The sequence below is a fragment of the Arachis ipaensis genome, chromosome B7 (genome assembly GCF_059453495.1).
Source record: "Arachis ipaensis isolate K30076 ecotype BB chromosome B7, ASM5945349v1, whole genome shotgun sequence".
Classification (NCBI taxonomy): Eukaryota; Viridiplantae; Streptophyta; class Magnoliopsida; order Fabales; family Fabaceae; genus Arachis; species Arachis ipaensis.
The window spans coordinates 39,175,150-39,198,909 of NC_142442.1; the positions used below are offsets into that span (position 1 = coordinate 39,175,150).

The 23,760-nt window shown below is 38.5% G+C and overlaps 1 protein-coding gene and 3 pseudogenes across 4 annotated transcripts; 3 read left to right on the forward strand and 1 right to left on the reverse strand.

The window, feature by feature from the left end:
- LOC107608729 (protein REGULATOR OF FATTY ACID COMPOSITION 3, chloroplastic-like) lies at positions 1-3,611 on the reverse strand (annotated as a pseudogene). The gene is made up of 5 exons (XR_015891973.1): positions 2,788-3,611; positions 2,011-2,065; positions 1,848-1,904; positions 1,483-1,560; positions 1-674 (listed from the first exon to the last, which is right to left on the reverse strand). The product of XR_015891973.1 is annotated as a protein REGULATOR OF FATTY ACID COMPOSITION 3, chloroplastic-like (transcript).
- LOC107608728 (carbamoyl phosphate synthase arginine-specific large chain, chloroplastic) lies at positions 3,525-10,261 on the forward strand. The gene is made up of 4 exons (XM_016310441.3): positions 3,525-5,261; positions 5,716-6,408; positions 6,755-8,314; positions 9,919-10,261. The coding sequence occupies exons 1-3, from the start codon at positions 3,933-3,935 to the stop codon at positions 8,264-8,266; spliced, it is 3,534 nt and encodes a 1,177-aa protein (XP_016165927.1). The 5' UTR covers positions 3,525-3,932; the 3' UTR covers positions 8,267-8,314; positions 9,919-10,261.
- LOC107607092 (ATPase 5, plasma membrane-type-like) lies at positions 9,296-13,260 on the forward strand (annotated as a pseudogene). The gene is made up of 7 exons (XR_015892423.1): positions 9,296-9,329; positions 11,620-11,630; positions 12,142-12,174; positions 12,268-12,349; positions 12,444-12,604; positions 12,783-12,950; positions 13,056-13,260. The product of XR_015892423.1 is annotated as an ATPase 5, plasma membrane-type-like (transcript).
- A 256-nt stretch (positions 13,261-13,516) lies between these two features.
- LOC107607091 (carbamoyl phosphate synthase arginine-specific large chain, chloroplastic-like) lies at positions 13,517-23,273 on the forward strand (annotated as a pseudogene). Its single transcript, XR_015892424.1, has 4 exons — positions 13,517-14,459; positions 14,876-15,545; positions 15,876-17,256; positions 23,131-23,273. The product of XR_015892424.1 is annotated as a carbamoyl phosphate synthase arginine-specific large chain, chloroplastic-like (transcript).
- The last annotated feature ends 487 nt before the right edge of the window (positions 23,274-23,760 follow it).

Genomic DNA, 23,760 nt, shown 5'->3' on the forward strand with positions numbered 1-23,760 from the left:
TACACCAACTCTCCCTCCATATTAAAATTAAAAAGTTCGATCATTCACTACATCTTCTTCGTCTTTTATCTCTAATCCTATAAAACAATTAAGCAAACCTCCTAGTTACTTGGATCTATATATGCTTAATTAGAGCTACAATGTATAGAATTGCTCTGCATTTTTTCCTATGTAACAAAATAAAGGTAACATACTAACATCTACCTAGCTACGTTCCCAGCCCTCAATTTCCTATCTGGCTGTATCATGTTTCATGTTTGCTGATTTATCATTTCTATGATCATCATCATCATCATCATCATCATCATCATCCACAATGATAATTTCGCCATCATCATCATCTTCACCATCCCAATCATCATCGAAATCCTCATCATATTCTGTTTCATATCCTTCATCATCATAATCATCATCTGCACCAGCGCGCAGAGTATGGAACTCGGGAGGAGGAGGACAATCTTCGGTGATTGCCTCGTCCCTCTTGATCACAAGATGCCTAATAACTCTCTCATCTTGGTCCAACATTGTCTTGAACTCGTTGATATATTTGGCGTCCAACTCAAAGTTCATCAAAATGTAGTGTGCATTTTTAGCTTTCTTTATTTTGTAAGCCAGCCTTCTCATACCCCAATCACTAAATCTCCACACTGTGCCTTTCTTTTCCCTCAAAAAGTCTGCAAATGTTTGCGAACATGTCCGGAAAACAATCACAATGAAAGAAAAAAGAAAAGAAAAGAATCCTTAATAAAACAATTTCACACTATCATCCAATTTCAATTGCTGACATGTTCCATAACTCCATTTCTATATAACAATCCATTATAACATGCAATAAGTCCTATTATTTCTATTGGATGGTAGTCTCCGAAGAAAATATACTTTTGCTAATCACTGTTAGCAAATCTTAAACCATAAACTTTAAACTCAGCTAAATATAGCAGAAAGCTTTTCTGAATTCTTACAAGAACCACTGTTACATCTAGCATCTTTGGAAGAATCCAATTAACAATTTACTTGTTATGAATTCACACAGCTTACGTTTTACTACCCTCAGTTCCTTGGAGCATATAGAACTCCCAATATTCCCCTAAAGAGGATAAAGTATATTTAGTGGTTTTTTTTTTTTCTTTCTTTTTCCTTCTCATAACAATGTCTTCCTACTGAATGAATACGAACAAAGAAATCAAAACCTAGCATGTCTACTATGATTTGTTAAGTAACTTGGGTTTCAGCAAAGTACGGTTAAAAACAATATCTATAGAGTTAATTAGACGGATCAGTTACATAAAAACCTAGTCAAATCGGAGATCTTTTTGCGACAGTCAGAGACCAGCTGTTTCTGTCTAGCCACAGTTCAGCCATTTTTTAAATAGCTAGAGTAGGAAATGACCCCCTCAAACGGAAAACTATTGAAGTAATTCTACAGGCATTTAGGGAACATGAATGGCTAAAAATATACACACATGTAAAGGAAAATATTACCTTGAATTTTCTCGTTGACAGCTGCAACTTGTTCCTCGTGCTTTTCATGAATCAAGTAAACCATCTCATAATGGTGCACTGCACAGACAAAGAAGCAAGGCATTGTAAGGTAAAACATTTTACTTTCTCCATGAGAAATAGACAAACATTGGCAAAAAGCTCTTTCATTTTCCCACTTACTCGTGTAAAACAGATAATTTAGCAACCAGCTGTGTTCAATTACTTCGATAGATACAAATACATATGAAATTTTGACTATCTTTATAGAAAAGGAAATTGATCAACCAAAACAAATTGCATTTTCTGTCTTTAACTAAAAAGGACTTATAATTCTGCCTAATAGAAAGGTAAACAAATCAACATACTTTGATCAACACTCGTATCGCTATCCAGCTCAAGCATAAGTGCTTCAAAAAGTTGTCCTGGAAAAAAAAATAAAAAATAAAAAAAGGAAAAACGAATAATCTGAGAACAGTAATCCATAAGACAGAACAGAACTGAATGAATAGCAGAAACACAACCACTCACTTTCTTCAGCATCTTCGAACTCCGGCAGAACCTTGCCATCTTCCTGGATTGATTTCTGAAAATAGATAAAAACACAACATCCATACCAATGAGAAATTCCATCTCACAAAGAACAAATACCAACTCTAAAAAACTAAAAGAATAATATATACAAAACATGGAAATGATGCAACATAATCCTTCCCGAATCTCCGTATACAGATTCTAAACAAGTAACAACTAAACCGAATAATATATACAAAACATGGAAAGGATGCAACATATTCCTTCCGAGTCTCCCCAAAAACTATGTCATGCTACACACCTAAACAATACTCCCCGAATTCTTCACCAAAAATCAAGGTCATAGTTGGAAGAAACTAAATAGTATATATATAACTATAATTAATGATTCATCCAAGAGTCAATCCTCAATAATCATATCATACAATCTAGCAAGTTCTAAAGTTGGCAAAATTTCTTGCTCTCTAGCAATTCTTCCTATAAAAGAGAGTAGGAAAAGTAATCCATTTCCTTACCTTCTATCATGATTGAAATTCTTCCTTTTGAACAAAACAGAAAACAGATAAGAATTTTGCTTTTACAATAGAAAGACATGACTTTCAAACACTAGAAGTGCACAGTACTAATAGAACCAAAGCAATTTATACCGCTACAAGCTTAAGGTGAACGAATTTCCAAAGGGTATCTTGTCCTCAACACAAGAAAACCCACAGAAAAACGAGAAAGAAAAAAAAAACAATTAAACAAACAGTTGGTGTGCGTAAAAAAGCTCACTTCTGGGAAGAAGCCAGTGGACTCGTTGGGGTTGGAAACAAAGCTATGGCTGTCATCTTTATTGTCTTTCTTGTGGGCACTCACAACCAGTGATGCTGATTTTCTTCTGGGCTTGGTTCGAATTGAAAGTGGTAGGAAAGAGGAAGAAAAGGAAGGGTACCCATTTGCGGAGATGAAGAAATGGTGGTTGGTGTTGTGAGGAAGGCTGTGTTGTCTCATCATTAGAGAACCCTGATTGAGCGTGCATTCCAGCTCTTTATTCAAAAGGATTGGACCTACTCTGTTGTTCCATCTCTTTCTTGAGCAAGTATATCAACACATCACTTGAGATAAAAGCTAAATTAAAAGCCAATAGCAAACCAAGCCACCCAAGCACAATAGACAGAATACGAGGTCATGATAAATAGTGCCAGACGTTCATGACTTAACATAAATGCCAATCCTGAATTTCAAATAGAGTCAAAGGCTTAGCAAGTTTGGCAACAATTATATCAACATTTTCAATGCATATCTTTTCTTTTTGTAATATGATCCCTTGTAGAGGAGAAGATAGATAGAAGACGTTCAAAGAAACAGACACAGGAAAAATCCAATTAAGGCAGCTAGAACAAGGGAGAAACAAATATAAGACCTAATTTAAGAATGAGAGAATTAACATCGAACAAATACACAAAGCATCGAGTGATAAAGGATTGTGAGGAGGTACATATAGTCACTGCTAAATTAAGTGTAACATTTAGGGTTCAAATTTTGAAAGTCAAATAATTTCCAAGACAATTGCAGTTCACAATAATTCAACCTATGTAAAAACAGAACCATCTTCTGGAAATGGTTTTCAGCTCACACGAACATTTATTCATTGAGCAGAACCATTTGGTCGTATAATCAATTAATCATAACAGTTTCACAATTGTGACTGGGACCTACCATGACAACAAAAGTAAACTAAACCCTCTTCACCCTAAAACCCTGCGAAAGTCCACACTCCACACACTTCACCCCTGCGATGCGAAAGTCTCCAAAACCCTAAACCCTCTTCCTCTCTGCGAAAGTCGAGGCTTCATCGCACGCCAGGTTGGCTTCACCCTCTCCAAAACCCAAACATTCTTTCTCTCTGCTAAAGCTCCTTCCTCCGTCGGAACCTAATGGGAATCGGAAGTTGCATTACTCGCCTCCACAATTTCCCTCTTCCCTTCCTCTCCCGTTCCCCTTCCTTCTCTTCCTCCTCTTCTCGCTTTAAAGCACCAAAAGCAACCTTCCAGATCCGCTTCTTTCCCCTTTCCACAATCTATGGCAAAAGAAAATCAATTTTCTGTTCCAACGAACACCGTCACGTGTCTTCCACCGCCGCTGCAGCGGCTGTTGCTGCTCCTGCTCTCGCTCCTGACACTGCGACCAAAGTTGGGAAACGAACAGACATAAAAAAAATTCTGATCCTTGGAGCTGGACCAATCGTCATTGGTCAAGCATGCGAGTTCGATTACAGTGGAACGCAGGCATGCAAGGCTCTCAAAGAAGAAGGGTATGAAGTTATTCTAATAAACTCAAATCCTGCTACTATAATGACTGACCCTGATATGGCTGATAGGACCTATATTGCCCCTATGACTCCTGAATTAGTTGAGCAGGTTCTCGAAGCGGAGCGTCCCGACGCCCTGCTTCCCACCATGGGTGGCCAAACTGCCCTCAACCTGGCTGTGGCTCTCTCTGAGAGCGGCGCCTTGGAGAAATACGGTGTGGAATTGATTGGGGCGAAGCTAGAGGCTATTAAGAAGGCCGAAGATAGGGATTTGTTTAAGCAGGCTATGAAGGATATAGGGATTAAGACTCCGCCTTCCGGGATAGGAACCACCATTAGGGAGTGCATGGAAATTGCCAATGAGATTGGCGAGTTTCCACTGATTGTTAGGCCTGCCTTTACGTTAGGTGGAACGGGTGGTGGGATTGCTTACAATAGAGAAGAGTTTGAGGAGATTTGTAAGGCTGGGATTGCTGCTAGTTTAACCAGTCAAGTTTTGATTGAGAAGTCCTTGTTGGGGTGGAAGGAGTATGAGCTTGAGGTTATGAGGGATTTGGCTGACAATGTGGTTATTATATGTTCCATTGAGAATATTGATCCCATGGGAGTTCATACTGGAGACTCAATTACTGTTGCACCTGCACAGACTCTTACCGATAAGGAGTATCAGCGCCTTCGAGATTACTCCATTGCTATAATTAGAGAGATTGGGGTGGAATGTGGGGGATCCAATGTGCAGTTTGCTGTCAACCCTGTGAACGGTGAGGTGATGGTAATCGAGATGAATCCGAGAGTCTCAAGGTCCTCGGCCCTAGCATCGAAGGCTACCGGATTTCCAATAGCAAAAATAGCAGCAAAGTTGTCTGTAGGCTATTCACTGGATCAAATTCCAAATGATATAACAAAAAAGACGCCGGCTAGTTTTGAGCCCTCGATAGATTATGTGGTTACAAAGGTTAGTGACTCGTTGATAATTTCATCATGCATTTTCACTTTTGAATGTAGTTTGGTTGTTGAACATTTACAGCAGAACTAATGTCAATTCTATTGTTGTCGAGGGCTTCTATTTTATTAATTTCTTTAACAGCATTATTACACCCCTTTATATGCTTGTAGAAAAAGTCTTGGTTGTTGATATTATATTTGAAGTCTTGAATCTTCTTGCCTTGTTGTTGATATTATATTTGAAGTCTTGAATCTTCTTGCCTTGTAGTTTATCTTAAGTTTTGTTTGCAATAGCTTAGAGCGTTGTAATATGATAAACCAAAATTTATGCTAGGTCATCAAATATTAGTATTATCTTGATGAATCATTGACAATATCTATTTTGTTATATGTTTGATAATCTTTATTCAAACTTGTTTTTTAATCCCATATGTACTTTTCTCCCATGGTTATTTATATTTTAGATTCCTCGGTTTGCTTTTGAGAAGTTCCCTGGTTCAAAGCCAATATTGACAACGCAGATGAAGTCTGTTGGTGAGGCAATGGCTATAGGGAGAACCTTCCAAGAGTCCTTTCAAAAAGCTGTCCGCTCACTGGAACACGGATACCCTGGATGGGGTTGTTCGAAAGTGAAAGAGTTGGACTATGACCGGGAACAATTGAAGTATAGTCTTCGAGTTCCTAACCCCGAACGCATCCATGCCATATATGCTGCAATGAAAAAAGGCATGAGCATTGATGAAATTTTCGAGTTGAGTTACATTGACAAATGGTTTCTTACTCAGCTCAAGGAGCTAGTTGATGTGGAAAATTTCTTGATGTCCCACAATTTGTCTGATTTGACAAATGTTAATTTTTATGAGGTTAAGAAAAGAGGGTTTAGTGATAAACAGATAGCATTTGCAACTAAATCTGCCGAAAAGGAAGTTCGGTGCAGGCGACTGTCTCTGGGTGTTACTCCAGCATATAAGCGAGTTGATACCTGTGCTGCAGAATTTGAAGCTAATACTCCTTATATGTATTCCTCTTATGATTTTGAGTGTGAGTCAGCTCCCACTAAAAGAAAGAAGGTTTTAATTTTGGGTGGTGGACCAAATAGAATTGGCCAAGGGATTGAGTTTGACTATTGTTGCTGTCATGCATCCTTTGCTCTTCAGGTGTGTTTTCTTCTATTTTATGTTGATTAGATTCCACATTCAAATATTCTTACTTTACTGGTTGCAAATATGCGGCTCAGAAACCAAGTAAAGAGAAAATATATAACTCTTTTTTATCTCTCTGCATGCTTTATCTTTTCTTTCTAAAAGTGAAACTGTAAACTTAAGGTGAGAGTAAAATTAATGAATTGCACGAGTTAAGCCTTTGATCTTGATGACATATTGAATTCAAATGTTACATTACATGACTTGTCTTTTTTGCTTGGTATGTGTCCTGACTTTCGGTTTGGCATATGCTTTTAAAATGATTAATCTTCCCGTATTCTGTCTCTCTCTATATTTGCAGGATGCAGGATATGAGACAATCATGGTGAATTCAAATCCTGAGACAGTCTCTACAGATTATGACACCAGTAATCGTCTATACTTTGAACCCTTGACTGTTGAAGATGTTTTGAACATTATTGACTTGGAAAGACCTGATGGTATCATTGTGCAATTTGGAGGTCAAACACCATTGAAATTGTCTCTCCCCATACAACAATACCTGGATGAACACAAGCCAGCATGTGCCAGTGGACTTGGTCATGTACGTATATGGGGAACATCCCCTGATTCCATAGATGCCGCTGAGGACAGAGAAAGGTTTAATGTGATGCTCAATGAATTAAAGATTGAACAGCCAAAAGGAGGAATTGCCAGGAGTGAAAAAGATGCACTCGCCATTGCGGCAGAGATTGGATACCCAGTTGTTGTTCGCCCTTCCTATGTTCTGGGAGGTCGAGCAATGGAGATTGTTTATAGTGATGATAAACTTGTGACTTATCTTGAAACTGCTGTTGAGGTGGATCCAGAGCGCCCTGTATTAATTGACAAGTATTTATCTGATGCCATTGAGATTGACGTTGATGCACTGGCTGACTCACATGGCAATGTGGTCATTGGTGGGATAATGGAGCACATTGAACAGGCTGGGGTACATTCTGGTGACTCTGCCTGCTCCATTCCCACAAGAACTGTTCCGTCTTCTTGCTTGGAGACAATCAGGTCATGGACTGAAAAATTGGCAAAACGACTGGATGTCTGTGGGCTCATGAATTGTCAGTATGCAATTAATAATTCAGAGGAGGTATTTTTGCTTGAGGCCAACCCTCGAGCTTCTCGCACTGTTCCATTTGTATCTAAAGCAATAGGTCACCCGTTGGCTAAATACACTTCCCTTGTCATGTCTGGAAAATCTCTCTATGATATACAGTTTACAAAAGAAGTCATTCCTAAATATGTGTCCGTTAAGGAAGCTGTTCTTCCCTTTTCGAAATTTGCAGGCTGTGATGTGCTTCTAAGTCCTGAGATGCGAAGTACTGGTGAGGTCATGGGTATTGACTCTCTGTATAATACTGCATTTGCTAAGGCTCAAATTGCTGCTGGCCAGAAGTTACCAACTTCTGGAATTGTGTTTCTTAGCTTAAATGATTTAACAAAGCGTCACCTTGAGAAGATTGCAAAGACCTTCGTCGAGGCTGGTTTTAAGATTGTTGCTACTTCTGGAACGGCTCATGCTCTTAAATCAGCTAATATCCAAGCTGAGAGAGTGCTGAAGATGCATGAAGGTAGGCCTCATGCTGGTGACATGATTGCCAATGGAGACATTCAGCTAATGGTGATAACGAGTTCTGGTGATGCACTTGATCAGATAGATGGTTTAGCTCTGAGAAGAATGGCTTTGGATTACAAGGTTCCTATTGTCACAACGGTTAACGGAGCTATTGCAACTGCTGAAGCAATAAAGAGTTTGAAATCCAATTCTATCAAAATGATTGCTCTTCAGGACTTCATTGAGTGTAAAGAGTCAGAATAGTTTTGCAGCAACCTCTTTCTCTCCTAAGTGGCTATGTGATAGATACTAGTAAGCTTCTGTTTTCCCTCTTAGTGAGAATAGTTTTTCCTGTTAGTATTTGTTAAATGAAAATTATCTTATAATTTGGTCATTGTTCATATCTTGCTTTTTTTAATTTTAAATCCAATTAATAAACGATAATTGCTACTGTTGCATGTTTGCATGATATATTGGTTGATTGTGCAGTAAACACTCTAATTCACATTGCATTTTGTCATCATTTATAATTTATCTTGCCATGGTTGCATGTAGAAGGGGTGATATCACATCTTAATTAATATGAAATTTAAGAACATTAGTATGGTCCTGAAAATTTATTGATATTTTTTAAATTTATTCTCTGAATAAATATCGATATTTTTAAACTTTTTCAGTAAAGGATTAGGAGAGGCATATGAAAGGGATGTGGCATTTGCTACTGCCCTCGAAGATTTTGGGAGTGACCATAATTATCTTCATTTTTCTGCTTTAGTAGATATACCTCATTCTTTCTTTCTCAATTAGAACTAAATATCTTTCTTTCTCTACTAAATTAAATTGTGAACCTTTAATATAATCAGGTCTAGAGAGGTTCACTTGGATATTGGTCTATGTTGCTTGAATTTTTTTGAAGTTTCCAATTCTATTCCAAGCCCGAGATAATCTGAACTTGCATATAATTTGTCTTAAAGAGTATTTATAATCCCAGATGCATGTACTATATTATGTAGAAATTAATGTAATTTTCTAATATCTATGAGAAATATGCTATTTGTTTCCATCTCTAAATGGAAGTAATTGTATTATCATGCCTTCAATTTTAAATCATTCCTTGCCGTGGATATATGGAGTTTATATATGAATTTTTTTTTTCTTGAGAAATGCTGCTATAGTTACATCATTTTGTTTAGGATACCATCTAATTAATATGTTTCCTTTTTCTGTTGTTCATTATTTTTGTTTTTCTATTTGTTTGTTTTAAAAATATTATTGATGCTTAAAATTTTAATAATGGCACAAATATGCATGTATATGGTCAGAAACGGTATGTATGATTTATATTGAAACTTTTGGCACAAGAGTTACGTATTTCCCTCTGTTGAAACTACTTATTGGTTGTGCTTTTCTCTTTGATCCATGAATTAAGAGTAGTTCATTTGGTCATATTTGTTCTGAGACTTTTTACGATGCATCAGCTCATATGGTGGATCTTTTCATTCTATTTTTTTTTTTCTTTTTGTCCCTTTGCACATAATGTGTTGTCTTAAAAAATTTTCTGCCATATAAACTTTGTTTTTCTATTGCATGCTCCCTTCAAAGTGCTTTTTCTTCACGAATTTAAGTATTAGTATATAAGCTGATTTTGATTTTCAACTTAAAAAATATTATGCTATTCATTTACTGTTATAATCCATGGTAACAGATAAATGAGAAAAAAATTGACAGAAAGCTGGAATTGAATTTTACTAATGGTGAGATTTAGATTTACATTAGAGATACACACTATGTAAAGGATACTAACTATAAAAAAACTAACACATTTACTCGCATCTATCAATTAAGTAACTAATATCTCTAAAATTTATTCTGATTGGTTGGTAATTAAATGATCGGACTAATATTTTAGTTTACAGAATATTTTGGCTTGGAGGAAGGAGGCTAGGGTCAAGATGCTCACAACACTGGGATTCATGTTGGCACCTTGAAATGAGAGCAGGGAGTGGATGAAGAAAACTGTCTCAGCATCAATGGCAGTGAAACTGACGCTACCGTTTCTAGAGCACCCACATAGAACTTTGCATAAGCTTAAGTCTTTCTACTTTTGCCAACTTTCACCCACTACAAATTTAGCATATTAAATTGACTGTAAGTTTTTATCAGAAATTCAGCTTTTTTCTTTTGGCCTTGAACCATCAATTCATTTAACCGATGTTATGTTAAAACAAAAAAAGCTTTGGAATAATATTATGTTCACACTATAGAGATGTTACCTTCTTAGGCAGCTAATGTTACTATCTAAAGTCTAAACATTTGTGATTAGTCTAAAACGGGTTTAAGAAAATGTCACATTCGTGCTGTAAAGAATGTATCAATATCCAATTGGGAGTGTGTCCACATTTTCCATAACCAATAATTTTTCGTAGAAGAGGGGTGAAGTGACTTTGTTATGGCAAAAGTATAGTTGTAAGGACCTAAAAGGAAAAAAAAGGTTACAGTATGTAGTAGGAGTGAACCATAAAGTGAAGTTGGCTAATGTTGTTGTTTTTAAGGTCAACACGCATAGGGCTGGAAGTGAGCCGAGCTGAAGTTAAGCTTAAGTTCGGCTCACGAAAATTGAGCTTGGCTTACGGCTCAACTCATTAACAATTGAGCCTATTTCTTAAGCTCAAGTTTGGCTCACTGAAAGCTCATCAGCCGACTCGAGCTCACGAGCTGACTTAAATAACAGAAACATAATCTATAATTCTATATCAATAAATTATAACTTATATATAATAAAAAATATTAATTTTATACATAAAAAATAATTATAAAATTTTAAATAAGAACATTAATATATATAAAATTATAGATTACTATTTTATATGTATATATTTAATATTAAAAGTATAAACCAAATGTATATAGGATATGTGTATTAATATATATATAATCGAGCCAGCTCACGAGCTAATGTGCTGAGCTTATTCAAGCTCAATCTCGGCTCATTTAATTTATGAGCTTAATTCCAGGCTCAAGCTCAGCTCACAAGCTCAGCTTATCGAGCTATTAACAAGTCGAGCTCGAGCTGGCTTGACTCACTTCCAGCCTAATAAATGGAAAAAACTCTAGCCAAGATCATAGAGCCAATGGGAAAAAAAAAATTTAGTTTTTTTAACTTGTGGAAAACTTTATCATTCGAAATTAAGATAAACCCACTTAATTTTCCCACCCTCAATTATTTTAAGAACTAACAAGTACTAATTTTAGAACTAGAAGAGAGCATTATTGAGTAATTATATATTATAGAATATTGGTGTAGTATATAATGTGTTTATGTTTCAATAGTTCAAAAGTCACAATGATTAATTAGTTAATAAAAAACGTTATCTACACAAAAAAAATTAATCACCAAATTAACTATTACATATTTGTATGTATTTATACATATTGATTAATATTTTTATCAATTAAATAATCTATCACTAAAATAATCAATCAAATTTATCATATTAGAATAATCAAATTTATGATATGCTAACAATCAAACTTGTTTCAGCAATATAATAAAAAAAAATTATAAAATGCTAAATATATGCAATAATTCACTAGTGGCTGTTTTTTTTTTTTAACAGATAGTATTACTGTTAATTAATAGCATTTTGATTATGATAATCAAACTTGTTTGCTCTTATTTTTCTCTTTTAACATTGGGATAGTTGGCCTTCTCGAGCATATACTTGTTTTGTATCTTGTTCTTAAGTCTTTGTAAATTTCTATTGTGGGGAGTATCCATATTGATATAAATTCTACAATTGATATAGTTAAAGAGTAGTTGTAGTTTTATATTAGTTAGTTAATCTTTACCCCTTTTGATTTTGTTTTTTGTGAGACAAGTCTGTGATGTATCTATATATATCATCGCTGCTACTCATACTAATAAGAACATTAATAATACATTTCTTTTCATGCAATCTAGCTTAGTCTCATCTTCTCTACTCACTAATTCTCTGATTTCTTATCATCTCAGCAATTGTCCAAAGGATGAAGAACTATACCATTAGTTTCCTTGCATACAGAATTTAATTGCTTCACTCTACTTTTTTGATATTTTAGCGTTCTAACATTGCAAAATTTTTCATTTTTGCTTATGGCAGATATATGCAGTGTCAATCACCATTCATATTGTGGTAAGTGTAGAAAATAGGTGAACCAAAAAGTTCTTTTACATACCTAATTAAATAGTTCATATAATTTTATTTGATCTACTTTTTATTTTGCAGTTTGATTTCATGTTTATTGCATTGATTTGGAAGTTTGATTTTGCACCCTTTATGGTGTTGATCATGGCCATACTAAATGATGGTAAGATAATATTGTGCTGAATGACCTTCATGTAGTTTGCTTGGACTGTTGTGTGATTTTTCAACTTAATTTTCCTTCACCATTATCCCTTTAGGTACCATTATGACAATATCCAAGGATAGAGTGAAACCATCCCCACAAACTGATAGCTGGAAATTGATGGAGATATTTGCTACTGGTATTGTGCTTGGAAGTTACCTGGCACTAATGACAGTAGTATTTTTCTGGCTTATGAAGGACACTGACTTCTTCTCGGTAATCAATTTAATTTCACGTTTCTTTCAGTATATTTGGTTGTAGGTAGAAATCAGCAAGGATGAGCTCTATTATAAATTTATACATTAGATTCATCTATGAAAAGTTCACATGTTATCACCTACTAGTGGAAATTGTGACAGTTATGAACACTAACTTTCTGTTGTTGCGGGACAAGTTTGGTGTAAGGTCTCTGAGACACAGCCCTGCAGAAATGATGGCAGCCCTTTACCTACAAGTCAGTATTACTAGCCAGGCACTAATTTTCGTCACTAGGTCTTACAGCTGGTCCTATGTTGAAAGACTTGGTCTTCTTCTACTGGGTTCTTTCATGATTGCTTAGCTGGTAATCTTAATTCTCTTTGTTCTCCTTTCAGCAACTTAATATGTAAAGATATGTGTTGGCTTGGTCTTCTTCTGTTGTAACTGAAAATTTTTCTGTAATTGGCAGGTGGCAACTGCTCTTGCAGTATATGCTAACTGGAGCTTTGCAAGAATCAAGGGAATGGGATGAGATTGGGCTGGTGTAATCTGGCTCTACAGTTTAGCGACCTATGTGCCTCTTAATTTGCTTAAATTTGCAATCCGCTATGCTTAGTGGCAAGGCCTGGGATAATCTTTTGAAGAACATGGTTAGTTTAATTCCTTCTCTGTGATTATATATTTATCTATTATTTATTTAGTGCTTTTTTATGTTAATATCTCAAGTTTAATAAATATGATGTAAAGAAAATAGGTTATAGTAAAGAGAAATGGTATTAAAATAACTTAATATAATTCTCAAGTTCATATGCAACACACCAAGAGGAATGGACATCTTCATCTTCATGGAGTTCAGAAAAGCAAACTTTAAACCTTCCTCTCCCATTCCCCTTCCTTCTCCTCCTCCTCCTTCTCTTTTCACTTTAAACCTTTCGCATAAAAAAGAACCTTCCGAACCGACTTCTTCCCCGTCCCACAACCTATGGCAAAAGGACCTATGTTACCCCTATGACCCCTGAATTGGTTGAGCAGGTTCTCGAAGCGAAGCACCCTGACTCTCTGCTTCCCACCATGGGTAGCCAAACCACCCTCAACCTCGTTGTGAAGCTCTCTGAGAGCGGTGCCTTGGAGAAAAACGGTGTGGAATTGATTCGGCGAAGCTGGAGACTATTAAGAAGGTCGAGGATAAGGATTTGTTTAAGCAGACTATGAAGAACATAGGGATTAAGACCCTGCTTTCTGGGATAGGAACCATCATTAGGGAGTGTATGGAAATTGCTAATGAGATTAGCGAGTTTTCACTGATCATTAGGCCTGGCCTGCTTTTACGTTCGGTGGAACGGGTGGTGGGATTGCTTACAATAGGAAAGAGTTTGAGGAGATTTGCAAGGTTGGAATTGCTGCTAGTTTGACAAGTCAGGTTTTGATTGAGAAGTCCTTGTTGAGGTGAAAGGGGTATGAGCTTGAGTTTATAAGGGACTTGGCTAACAATGTGGTTATTATATGTTCCATTGAGAATATTGATCCCATGGGAGTTCATACCGGTGACTGTTGCACCAGCACAGACCCTTACCGATAAGGAGTATCAGCGCAATCGAGATTACTCCATTGCTATAATTAGAGAGATTGGGGTCGAATGTGGGGGATCCAATGTGCAGTTTGCTATCAACCCTATAAATGGTGAGGTGATGGTGATCGAGATGAATCCGAGAGTCTCAAGGTCCTCGGCCCTGGCGTCGAAGGCTACTGGATTTTTGATAGCAAAAATGGCAACAAAGTTGTCTGTAGGGTATTCACTGGATCAAATCCCAAATGATACAACAAAAAAGGACATTGCTAATTTTGAGCCCCCATAGATTATGTAGTTATAAAGGTTAGTGACTCGTTGATAATTTCATCATGTATTTTCACTTTTGATTGTAGTTTGGTTGTTGAACATTTATAGTAGAACTAATGTAAATTCTATTGCTGTCCAGGACTTATATTTTATTAGTTTCTTTGGCAGCATTATTACATCCCTTATATGCTTGTAGAAAAAGTCTTGGTTGTTGATATTGTATTTTAAGTTCTGAATCTTCGTTCCTTGTAGTTTATCTTGAAGTTTTGTTTGCATCAGCCAATCATAGAGCTGTAATCTGATAAACCAACATTTATACTAGGTTATCAAATATCAGTATTATCTTGATGAATCATTAACAATATGTTTTTTGTTATATGTTTGATAAATTTTATTCAAACTTGTTTCTGAATCTCATATGCACTTCTCTCCCATGGCTATTTATATTTCAGATTCCTCGGTTTTCTTTCGATAAATTTCCTGATTCAAAATCAATATTGACAACAGAGATGAAGTCTGTTGGTAGGCAATGGCTATATGGAGAATCTTCCAAGAGTCCTTTCAAAAAGTTGTCCTGTCACTGGAACACAGATACCCTAGATGGGGTTGTTCAAAAGTGAAAAAGTTGGACTATGACTGGGAACGATTGAAGTATAGTATTCGAGTTCCTAACCCTGAACACATTCATGCCATATATGCTGCAATGAAAAAAGGCATGAGCATTGATGAAATTTTCGAGCTGAGTTATATTGACTAATGGTTTCTCACTTAGCTCAAGGAGCTAGTTGATGTGGAAAATTTCTTGATGTCCCACAATTTGTCTGACTTGACGAATGTTGATTTCTATGATGTTAAGAAAAGAGGGTTTAGTGATAAACAGATAGCATTTGCAACTAAATCTGCTGAGATGGAAGTTCGGTGCAGGCGACTGTCTCTGGGTGTTACTCCAGCATATAAGCGAGTTGATACCTGTGCTGCAGAATTTGAAGCTAATACTCTTTATATGTATTCTTCTTATGATTTTGGGTGTGAGTCAGCTCCCACTAAAAGAAAGAATGTTTTAATTTTGGGTGGGGGACCAAATAGAATTGGTCAAGGGATTGTGTTTGACTATTGCTGCTTGTCATGCATCCTTTGCTCTTTAGGAGTTTTCTTCTATTTTATGTTGATTAGATTCCACAGATTTGAATATTCCTGCTTTACTGGTTGCAAATTTGCGTCTCAAAAACCAAGTAAAGACAGAATACATAACTCTTCTTTATCTCTCTACTTGCTTCATTTTTCTCTCAAAGTAAAAACTGTCAACTAATGTGAGAGTAAAGCTGATGAATTGCACGAGTTAAGCCTTTGATCGTGATGAATATTGAATTCAAATGTGACATTACATGCCTTGTCTTTTGGCTTGGTATGTGTGCTGGCTTTCAGTTTGGCATATGCTTTCAAAATGATTAGTCTTTCCATGTTCTGTCTCTCTCTATATGAGACAATCATGGTGAATTCAAATCCTCAGACAGTCTCTACAAATTAAGACACCAGTGGTCGTCTATACTTTGAACTCTTGACTGTTGAAGATGTTTTTGAACATTATTGACTTGGAATGACCTAATGGTATCATTGTGCAATTTGGAGGTCAAGCACAATTGAAATTGTCTCTCCCCATACAATAATACCTGGATGAACACAAGCCAGCGTGTGCCATTGGGCTTGGTCATGTACACATTTGGGGAATATCCCCTGATTCCATAGATGCTGCTGAGGACAGAAAAAGGTTTAATGTGATGCTCAATGAATTAAAGATTTAATAGCCAAAAGGAGGAATTTCCAGGAGTGAAAAAGATGCACTCGCCAATGCGCTAGAGATTGGATACCCAGTTGTTCGCCCTTCCTATGTTCTGGGAATGTTCTGGGAGGTCGAGCAATGGAGATTGTTTATAGTAATGATAAACTAGTGACTTATCTTGAAACTGCTGTTGAGGTGGATCCAGAACCACCTGTAGTAGTAATTGACAAGTATTTATCTAATGCCATTGAAATTGACGTTGGTGCACTGACTGACTCACATGGCAATATGGTCATTGGTGGGATAATGGAGCACATTGAACAGGCTGGGTAAATTCTGGTGACTCTGCCTGCTCTATTCCCACAAGAACTGTTCCATATTCTTGCTTGGAGATAATCAAGTGATGGACTGAAAAATTGGCAAAACGACTGGATGTCTCGGGGCTCATGAATTGTCAGTATGCAATTATTAATTCAGAGGATTTATTTTTGCTTGAGGCCAACCCTCGAGCTTCTCACACTGTCCCATTTGTATCAAAAGTAATAGGTCACCGGTTGGCTAAATATGCTTCCCTTCTCATGTCTGGAAAATCTCTCTATGATATATAGTTCACAAAAGAGGTCATTCCTAAATATGTGTCTATCAAGGAAGCTATTCTTCCCTTATCAAAATTCGCAGGCTGTGCTGTGCTTCTAAGTCCTGAGATGCGAAGTACTGGTGAGGTCATGGGTATTGACTCTTTGTATAATACTGCATTTGCTCAGGCTCAAATTGCTTCCAGCCAGAAGTTACCAACTTCTGGTATTGTGTTCCTTAGCTTAAATGATTTAACGAAGCCTCACCTTGAGAAGATAGCAAAGACCTTCGTCGAGGTTGGTTTTAAGACTGTTGCTACTTCTGGAACGGCTCTTGCTCTTAAATCAGCTAATATCCCAGCTGAGCGAGTGCTGAAGATGCATGAAGGTAGGCCTCATGCTGGTGACATGATTGCCAATGGAGACATTCAGCTAATGGTGATAACTTGTTCTGGTGATGCACTTGATCGGATAGATGGTTAAAAACGGCCAGATATATCTGTTTGCCTTTATACGGTACACCACAAAGGGAGGAGCTTTGAAGGCTATTGCAGACATGAACAGTATGGTGGTGAGAGGACGAAAGCTGTTTGTAGGAGAAGCGAAATATAGAAGAGGAGCTACGGTGCAAAATACGACTGACAACCGACTGAAAGTGATCACCAGAAATGATGCTGGAGGACACAATACACTGGTACATAGGGTGGGAGCGGTTGATGGTAAAATGGTGAGACAGATATCAGATGAACCCATAAAAGGTCAAAGTAGTAATGGATGGACAAAGAAGATAGAAGTGCCGATATCAAGTGAGAATGTGGTTTGGTTACAGCGAAGTATTGTAGGAGGCACAAAGAAGGCGATTGATTTTAATTCACTACAGCAGAAGATTCATAGGGAATGGCCCGGAGTGATACAAGTAAGGGAGTTGGGGGCTTATAAAGCAATGATAACGTTCGATTCGGTGCTTAGAGCTGAAGAAGCTTACACATTTCGAATGAACGAATTATTAAAAATGTTCTATAGGGTATGGAGATGAGATGAGACTGAGAAAAGCGAGTCGAGAAGGGTGTGGCTAGAATGTTATGGAGTCTCAATACATGCATGGTCAAGAAACACTTTTCATAGAATAGGAGAGCAATGGGGAGAAGTAGTGAAATGCGATAAACTGACGGAATCGGGTATTTCGTTCAGTGCGGGTAGAGTCCTCATCGATACATGCACCTTTGATATGATCAACGAATGGATTCATGTTACAATATGAACAAGTGGATTCGACGTCCTTGTACGAGAAGTGGGTGGAGAGGTGTATCGGGAGGAGTGCTTTCGGAAAGGAAAAGAGGAGGCAAATGTACGACACATGACAAACGAAGAAGAGATACATCGTGAACCAATGGTGGTGGCATGGGATCCAGCGGTGGTGCAGACAAAGGTTGACCATAGGAACGACGAACAGGGGAGGGACAAGGTGGTAAATTCAAGTATCATTTTAAATGAATGGCATTACAAAATTTCAAACAGATCCTCTAGAAACGGAAATCATTGAGAATTAAATGGGCGGGCAGATTCTAAGGGATCATGTGAGAGTAAGGATTCGGAAGAAACGGTTTCCAATTATTATGAAAGTTATGAGTGCCATATGTTTGAAAATGTAAGAAAGGAAAATGGGCTGGAAGAAAGAAGGCCCAATATAGCTAAGAAAAGACAAGATGATGGGCTGATGGTGAAGCATAGTAGTTCTGGGCCAGCGGGTGGGTCTCCGAAACGGGCTGGGTCTGACCCAGGTGCAAGGCTTGCCCGAACCGAAGAGAACTCCACGAGGATGCCTAAGGTAAGCACGGCGCAGCTGGGAGAGGATGCAGGCTCGCCGAACAGGAGTGACGGCGGACATCAAAGCGCGTCGGAGGCAAGAGAGCTGGGTGCAAGACCGACCGGGCATGGGAGGAAGCCAGCGGTTTCGTGCAGGGTTGCTGGTGATATGGAGGGTGCGGCGGGGGAATCGGGAATGGGAGACGAAGCCGAGCGAAGGAGATGCGACCAGGAGGCTGAGGCGCGGGAGAAGGAGGACCGGCAGACTGGTGCAGAGAGGCCCACTATCGAGGAGGCTACCTATGCCAGCAGTGACCGGCGACTGAAGGGGAAGGAAGCCGATTTGAACGCAGCACCCGAAGCTGCTCCAAGGACGAGGACAGCACGAAACGGGGGAAATAGAATTGATGCTATGAAACCCCGAAGCAACGATCCAAAGGTCAAAAGTCATATTAGAGGAGATATGGGTTCCAGATTGGAGGAAGGAGAATTCTTGGTGGATGCTACTGTTCAGAGTAAAGCAAAAGGCCGAGAGGAAGAACATGAGAATGACGCAGATTCAGGATCAGAGGCCGGAAGCCTAGACAGCAAGGAGCACAGACTTACTTGGGATGAAGAGATGGCAGAGAACAAAGAGGCCTGGAAATTAGCTGTAGAGTCAGGTGCGCAGTGCAGTGATGAAGAAGATATCATGGCAATCTTGCAGGAGCAGAACGAAGTCAAGGCATTGAAACGAAGACAGGCCAAGCAAAAAGAAAAAGCTCGAAGAAGCCGGCCAAAAAATCGTAAACAGGTGTGTAATGTCTTGGCAAAATGATTTTTAGTTCTTGGAATATAAGGGGGTTGGGAGGTACTGCAAAAGTTAGTATGTTAAAGAATTTTAAAAATAAATTTAGGCTAGATATGTTGGGTCTGATAGAAACAAAGAAGGAGGTCATAACTAAATTTGATGTTGCTCGTATCTGGGGAAGTGACAGAGCATGTTGGGAGTTCGTAGGTTCGAGTGGGTCTTCTGGTGGTCTGTTGTTAATATGGAATGAACCGGCCTTCAAACTGTATAATTGTTATAAAGGGGAAAGATGGTTATGTTTAGAAGGAATTGTAGTAAAAGATAATTTTCATTGTGCTATCTGTTTGGTGTATGGACCACATGAGAGAGCTGAGAAAATCTCAATGTGGGAGGAGCTAAGTTTTATTGCAGGGTTGTGTCAGGTATCGATGTGTTTTTTAGGGGACTTTAATGAAATTTTGCTCTTGGAGGAAAGGAAAGGAGCTGTTACTTTACCTGCGTCCGCGACAGAATTTAGAACATGGGTAAATGATATTGAGTTGGTCGATTTGGAACTTAATGATTGTAAGTATACATGGTTTAGGAGACAGTCGTGCAGCCGTATTGACAGGAGCTTGGTTTCTTTAGAGTGGCTTGATAAGTACCCAGATGTGCGTCTAAGAAGTGGGTCTAGAGGTTTATCGGATCACTGCCCATTGATCATGGAAGACATCAGAAGGTTTGATGGTCTAAGACCGTTCCGTAGTCTGGACTCCTGATTCACGCATGAAGGGTTCTTGAGAATGGTAAAGGAGGAATGGAGGGGATTAGGCAACGTACAATTCCTGGAGAAGATGAAAGCACTGTCAGAACCTTTACGCTTATGGCATAAGCAGCATTTTGGGGATATGACTGAGCGGATAAAGAGGTTTGAGGAAGAAATACGCAAGGTGGATGATATGGTTAGTAGTGGAAGATACGATGGTACAATAGAGGCAAGGAGGAGGGCCTTAGTGAGGTGCTGTGAGAAGTGGTATGTAAGGCAGGATATGCATTGGAAGCAAATGTCAAGATCTAGATATGCTACTGAGATAGACAGAAACACAAGGTACTTCCATAATATTGCCTCGGCGAGGAGAAGAAATAACCGGATTGAGGCTTTGGTGATCAATGGGAGACTAGTGAGGAATCAAGCAAGAATCAAGATTGCCATCCGGGACTTTTATAAGCGGCTGTACCACCAGGAAGCATCCCCAAAGGTGACTTTTAGGGATGGATTGGTTAATTGTCTGGAGAGGGAGGAAGCAGAAGCCTTGGAGGCGCTCCCATCAGTAGAGGAAGTGAAGGAGGCAGTATGGGATTGTGAATCTTCTAAGGCTCCGGGAAGTGACGGATATAATATGAATTTTATAAAGAAGTGTTGGGATGAGATTGGAAGGGAGTTCACTGCGACCGTGTTGAATTTCTTTGAGACTGCAAGCTTGCCAGCAGGCGCTAATGTCACGTGGGTAGCGTTGACTCCGAAATTTGTTGGGGCTAAGGAGATAAAAGACCTGAGACCTATCAGCATGGTTGGGTGTGTCTACAAAGTTATTTCTAAAATATTGTCAAGGAGAATGAGGGGTGTAATGCCAGGTTTAGTTGGGGAATCCCAGAGTGCCTTTGTAAAGGGGAGAAAGATACATGATGGAGCTTTAATAGCATGCGAAACTGTGCAATGGTTAAAACTGAAGAAAAAGGCGTCAGCGATTATTAAACTGGACTTCCAAAAAGCATATGACAGAGTAAAATGGGGCTTTGTCGACATTGTGCTTGAGAAGATGGGCTTCGGAAGAACATGGAGGGCGTGGGTGAGGGAGTGTGTTACCTCGGCATCAGTATCTATTCTAATTAATGGATCACCGTCAAAACCATTCAAAATGGAGAGGGGGCTACGTCAAGGAGACCCTTTATCGCCATGTTTGTTTGTTCTGGTGGTGGACGTGCTGAACAGGATGATTGGGGAGGCGGTTAGGAACAATCGGATATCTCCTCTGTTAGTTGGTAGGGATAAAATAGTGCTATCACACCTACAGTTCGCTGATGACACTATTTTATTCTGTCCGCCAGAAGAGGAAACTATCAGGAACTATAAGAGGCTATTGAGGTGTTTTGAAATGATGTCTGGGTTGAGCATCAGCTTCGAGAAGTCTAACTTGATACCAGTTAACTGCAGTCAGGAATGGGTCAGCCAGATGTGTCAGATTCTAGGATGTCAGGAGACAGCGTTGCCAGTACGGTACCTTGGGATTAGTTTAGGTGCGAATCCGAGGTTGGTAAAAACTTGGAAGCCGGTGATAGATAAGGTGGAAGAGAAGCTCAGCTTGTGGAAGGCGAAGGTTCTTAGCAAGGCTGGAAAGATGGTACTCATCAAGTCAGTTATCAACAACTTGCCTATTTATTACCTGAGTTTGTACAAGATGTCAAACGCGGTTGCACGGAGAATTGTCTCACTACAGAGGAAATTCTTTTGGGGAAAGGATGATGGACAACCTGGTATGGCACTAGTGAAATGGGAGATGGTTCAGGCACCAAAGAAGTTAGGAGGATTGGGGATGGGTGATGCGGTGGTGCGGAATACGGCTTTATTGTTTAAATGGTGGTGGCGCTTCTCTAAGGAGGATTGTCCCCTATGGAAGAGGATTGTATGCTCTTGCAATAGTTTGAACCCAAACCACTTGCTGTCCACTCAGATATTGCCAAAGAGGGGAGGACCATGGAGAGACATTTGTCAAGTGCAAATAAAAGAGCAACATGTCAGGCAGAAGATGATTGATGGGCTTGCTATGGAAGTAGAAGATGGTAGGGCTACCAGATTTTGGAAAGATAAATGGCTCCAAGTGGGAAAGCTGAAAGACAACTTTCCAAGACTCTTCTTGATTTCAAACCAAAAAGGATCAGTTATTGGGGATTGTGGGTTTTGGGATGGGATAGAGTGCGTGTGGCACTTCCAATGGAGAAGAGAGCTCCGACAATGGGAGACGAATGTACTGGACCAGTTGCTACTTGTCCTGCAATCTATTAGATTGATAGCAGATGTGCAAGATAGAGTGGTGTGGAGGTTTCACAAGGAAGGCATTTATACAACTAACTCATTTGTGCAGGTATTGCAGGAAGAGACTATGGATGAGGAGTTTCTAAGCTACAGGTTCACAAAAGACATTTGGAAAGGCCTAATTCTGCCACGAGTGGAACTATTCTCCTGGTTTGTTTTGGTAGGCCGAGTCAATACAAAGGATCGGCTTAGTCGACTAGGTGTCCTACAACAGAATGATACTATGTGCATGCTGTGTAAGAAAGATGATGAAAATATACAACATCTGTTTATTACCTGTGAGTACTCTTGGCAGGTGTGGTGTGCTTGGATATCGGCATTTGGACAAGAGTGAATTATGCCCGGTACTGTGAAACAGCAATTTCAGAGTTGGAGAGCTGTCCGAATGAGGAAAGAAATGCGCAGGTATTGGCTAGTTGGTTTCTTCTCAGTGATTTGGAGTATATCAGTGATTTGGAGTATATGGTTACACAAAAATGATGTCATTTTTCACAATAAGGAAAAAGGGGTTACAGACTGCGTAAATCAATCCTTTTCATATGCCAGAGAATGGTGTTGTGAATAACTCATGTTGTTGATGACAAGACCGGAGATGACATAGGAGTTGTACGTCTGCTTTAATTTGTTTGTATTTTATGCTCCACATGTGTGTTGAACTCTTTCTTTCAAAAAAAAAAAAAAAGATGGTTTAACTCTGAGAAGGATGGCTTTGGATTACAAGGTTCCTATTGTTACAACGATTGATGGAGCTATAGCAACTACTAAAGCAATAAAGAGTTTGAAGTCCAATTCTATCAAAATAATTGCTCTATGCGATAGATACTAGTAAGCTTCTATTTTTCCTCTTAGTATTTGATAGAAGTTAGGATGTGACATATTTTGAACTTGAAATGAATGTACGAATACTTTCGGTTTTATTTAGTTTCATGTGTAATTAAAGTTGTTAAAATGTAGTTCCAACACATCATATCACTATTTATAAAGAGAAATAAGAATTTTAGGTTTAAAAACAATCTCAATAGTTCATACCCCTTACTTTCTTTTCCTTTCGAATTAATCTTGAGCAATTTTCTATTGTGCTTGGTAATTTTGGACTGATCTACATTTTCTATTTACTATGGTTAAAATTCACCTGTTACAGATTATTGTGAGATTGTACATCACATCTTGTTTAATTTGGGAGAATGGCAATTGTATTTGAATTGAGATGCTTTCATTTGTGGAATCAAAATTGACCAAAGCAAATATGAAAGGACATGTAGTATGTTGACCTTGTTTCCAATTCCTCCGCATAGAGCAATCCTTTACTCTTT

What these genes read in the sequence shown, in the direction of transcription:
- LOC107608728 (XM_016310441.3), top strand. Translation starts at nt 3,933, where the DNA reads ATGGGAATCGGAAGTTGCATTACTCGCCTCCACAATTTCCCTCTTCCC. An exon ending in TAGATTATGTGGTTACAAAG is followed by an intron (nt 5,262 to 5,715) that starts GTTAGTGACTCG and finishes TTTATATTTTAG; the next exon opens with ATTCCTCGGTTTGCTTTTGA. An exon ending in ATGCATCCTTTGCTCTTCAG is followed by an intron (nt 6,409 to 6,754) that starts GTGTGTTTTCTT and finishes CTATATTTGCAG; the next exon opens with GATGCAGGATATGAGACAAT.